At 57.7% G+C, this 2,891-nt stretch overlaps 1 protein-coding gene across 1 annotated transcript; it reads right to left on the bottom strand.

The window, feature by feature from the left end:
- Positions 1-801: 801 nt before the first annotated feature.
- Positions 802-2,365, bottom strand: LOC123441021 (EP1-like glycoprotein 3). The gene is given in 2 exon segments (XM_045117553.1): positions 802-2,261; positions 2,263-2,365. Coding segments are annotated over 2 exon segments (1,422 nt in total). The 5' UTR covers positions 2,317-2,365; the 3' UTR covers positions 802-893.
- Positions 2,366-2,891: the final 526 nt, after the last annotated feature.

Genomic DNA, 2,891 nt, shown 5'->3' with positions numbered 1-2,891 from the left:
ACGGTATGGTAGCTATGTAGGTTTAGCATTGCTCACTAAAAAAGGACAAATCAACTGTTTCATAAAATTGTCTTAAATAAAAAACTGATCTGTAAAATCATGTAGCCTTTTTAACACATTATGAACGCAAACGTTTGTATATACATGCGTATATATTCATCTTTTTAAATGCACACACGTACACCTTATTTCAATACACCTTATAATTTTTTGAAATAAGTTGAGGTATATTGCGAGCATCGGAACTTAAACCCTGGTAAAATAAAGATACCAGTGTTCCTCTAACTACCCAACCAGGTACGTAAAATCTAGCATTTTGGACAGTATCCGACTAGGAGCTCAATGTGGTAAATTTTCGTGTTTTGATCCTTTTCTGGAACTTGATTCAAATCTGACCTTAATTTATACAAATTTTGGGATCTGATTTTTTTTTCCTATCATCAGGTTCTATAACGGTAGGGTATAACAACCTATCACCGTAGTCTCTAATGGTAGAATTGCAGGTCCTATCAATTTTTTTCCTTAGTATGCGGCACGGTGTTCACACCTACCGACGATCACCTTGACGGTAGGGTACAGGCTACCGCCATCATGTGTGGTTGTACGGGTCCGTGGTGTTGACGTGGATAAGTTTCCTACCGTCAGAGAGGTCAACGGTAGCCTGTTATACCCTGCCGTTAAAGACTCGACGAATTTTTTATAAGAGGGTCAGACCCCGATTTATTTACAAACAACGGTCAGATCCGGATCAAAATTTTAAAAAGGGTCAAACATGAAATTTTGCCTCTCAGTTAGGGAGAATGGAGAAAAGATTATTTCATTCTCATGGTCAACTTTGGAATTTCAACATATATGCCATAGAACTTAATTCGTGGTGCTCAGGGTGGGAGTAATCAGATCCTGGCTGACTCGGCCTGCACCTTGATGTGCATGGTGGAGTTGTAGTGCACCACCTCGGGCCGCACCGTCTGCATCGAGAACACCTCCGACTGCAGGTAGCAGAACCCGTCGCCGGCGTTGGGGCCGTAGTAGAACTGCGCCGCCGCGCACGCGCAGTCGTCCAGGCACGCCTTCTTGCACGCCTCCTCGCCCACCCGCTCCACGGCCCGCATGCTCGTGGCGTGGTCGTTGAAGTAGCCCGTGCCCGGCAGCGACACCAGCCGGTGCTGCGCGCGCCGCCCCGGCGACGACGAGGAGCCGCACGCCGTCGGCGGTGGACTCGTCGGGACGCAGCCGCGGTTGGGCCTCCGGAAGTCCACCGCCCGGAAGTTGGCCGCGTCGGGGCAGCTGCACTGCGTGTCGTCCGTGCACACGCCGTACGCGCCGCAGACTGTTGGGTACGCGCAGCCGCCGTCCGGGAAGAGGCGCAGCACGTCGAACACCGGCGCCCAGCCCGAGCCGGAGCGCCACTCGTAGAGCCGGAGGTGGCCGTCGTGCTCCAGCCGCATGTACTGCACGGTGCCCGCCACGACGGTGGGCAGCTGGATGACGGCCACTGACGGCGCTCCGGGCCGGGCGGAGACCGTGAGGCTCCCGTTGGCGTACGTCGCGTAGGCGCCGACCGCGGTCTCGCCGAAGCCGAGGTGGAAATAGCGCTGCGGCGGCGTGGCGTAGACGTAGGCGCTCAGGGCGTCGTCCTCGACGGTGAGGTAGAACCTGCCGTCGCGCCAGTCAGCCGCCGACGCGTTGGCGGTGAGCCGCGCGCCGTGCTTCAGCGACTGGCCGACGAGCAGCGCGTCCGTGGGCTGGTCGAACGACTGCCACACCGTGGCGTTGAGCCCGTCGAACAGCACCAGGTTGCCGTCGCTGCCGATGGTCACCCCGGCGACGGACCGGCCCTTGGCGCCGGCGGACCACACCGCCGACCCGTTGGCCGATCTGAGCACCAGCTCACCCTCAGGCGTGAGCTCCGCGGAGGCGCCCTCGCCCACGGGGCTGGCGCGGTTGGCGGACCAGACGACCTGCGGGACGCCGGTCGTGACGGAGGTGATGAGCGCGCCGCTGTTGCAGTAGACGACGGCGACGCCGAGGAGGAAGCCGGCGCACGGGGCCGCGCCGTGGCTGCTGGTGCAGAAGAAGCCGAAGGCGAAGGAGGGGCCGAAGCCGGCCGGGTTGAGGCGCAGCAGGGCGACGCGCGCCACGGAGCCGTCGGTGTAGACGACGTGGTGCGGCAGGCCGGCGTCCGTGTTGGCCCAGGTCGTGGGCGCCCTCGCCGCCGGGTAGTCAAACCTCTGCTGCTCCTGCTGCTGCGCTCGAACCCCCGCCGCCGGCGAGAAGGCAGCCGATCAGCGCGATGATCGTGGCACGGTGCATCATGGGCCGTGACTGCTTGATCGTGATCGTGATGTGATAGTGGATGGAGCACTGTGGTGGAGGAACGATCGACGGAGCGTGTTCTTTTATAGTATAAGCGATCGGGATCGGTGTGGACAGGAAGCATGTGGAATTCCGGCGTGGAAGTCGTCGTCGTCGACCGGGATGGCGCCGCGCCGCCGCGTGCCGTTGGTTCACGACCCGTCAGCGCGCGCGTATGTACGTACGCACACGCAACGTGGCGGCGAGGTGTGCCGGTGGCCAGCTTATTGCCCGCCGTACGCATGTGTGCATGTACAGCGCGTACGTACATGGTTTTCTTGTACCGTTCCTCGAGCTCATTTCCTTGCATGTTATACTTCGATCGCCCTGTCGGTGGCACGCGCATACATACCTTAGTACGATACTGTCCGGTCATGAGTGCTTGCTTAATTCATTGTAAGAGAGTTTGTGATTGGGGTGATCAGGATCCACCAACCCCGCGTCGTCTGCATCGTTGGATCCGCATGTAACATTTTTCCTCCTATGCAGCAAAATTTCGATATCATGCAACAATTTTTTCAACGGTTACAATAAAA

The sequence above is a fragment of the Hordeum vulgare genome, chromosome 3H (assembly GCF_904849725.1).
Source record: "Hordeum vulgare subsp. vulgare chromosome 3H, MorexV3_pseudomolecules_assembly, whole genome shotgun sequence".
Lineage (NCBI taxonomy): Eukaryota > Viridiplantae > Streptophyta > Magnoliopsida > Poales > Poaceae > Hordeum > Hordeum vulgare.
The sequence above is the reverse complement of the archived record's forward strand: the minus strand, read 5'-3'. Positions and strand labels throughout refer to the sequence as shown.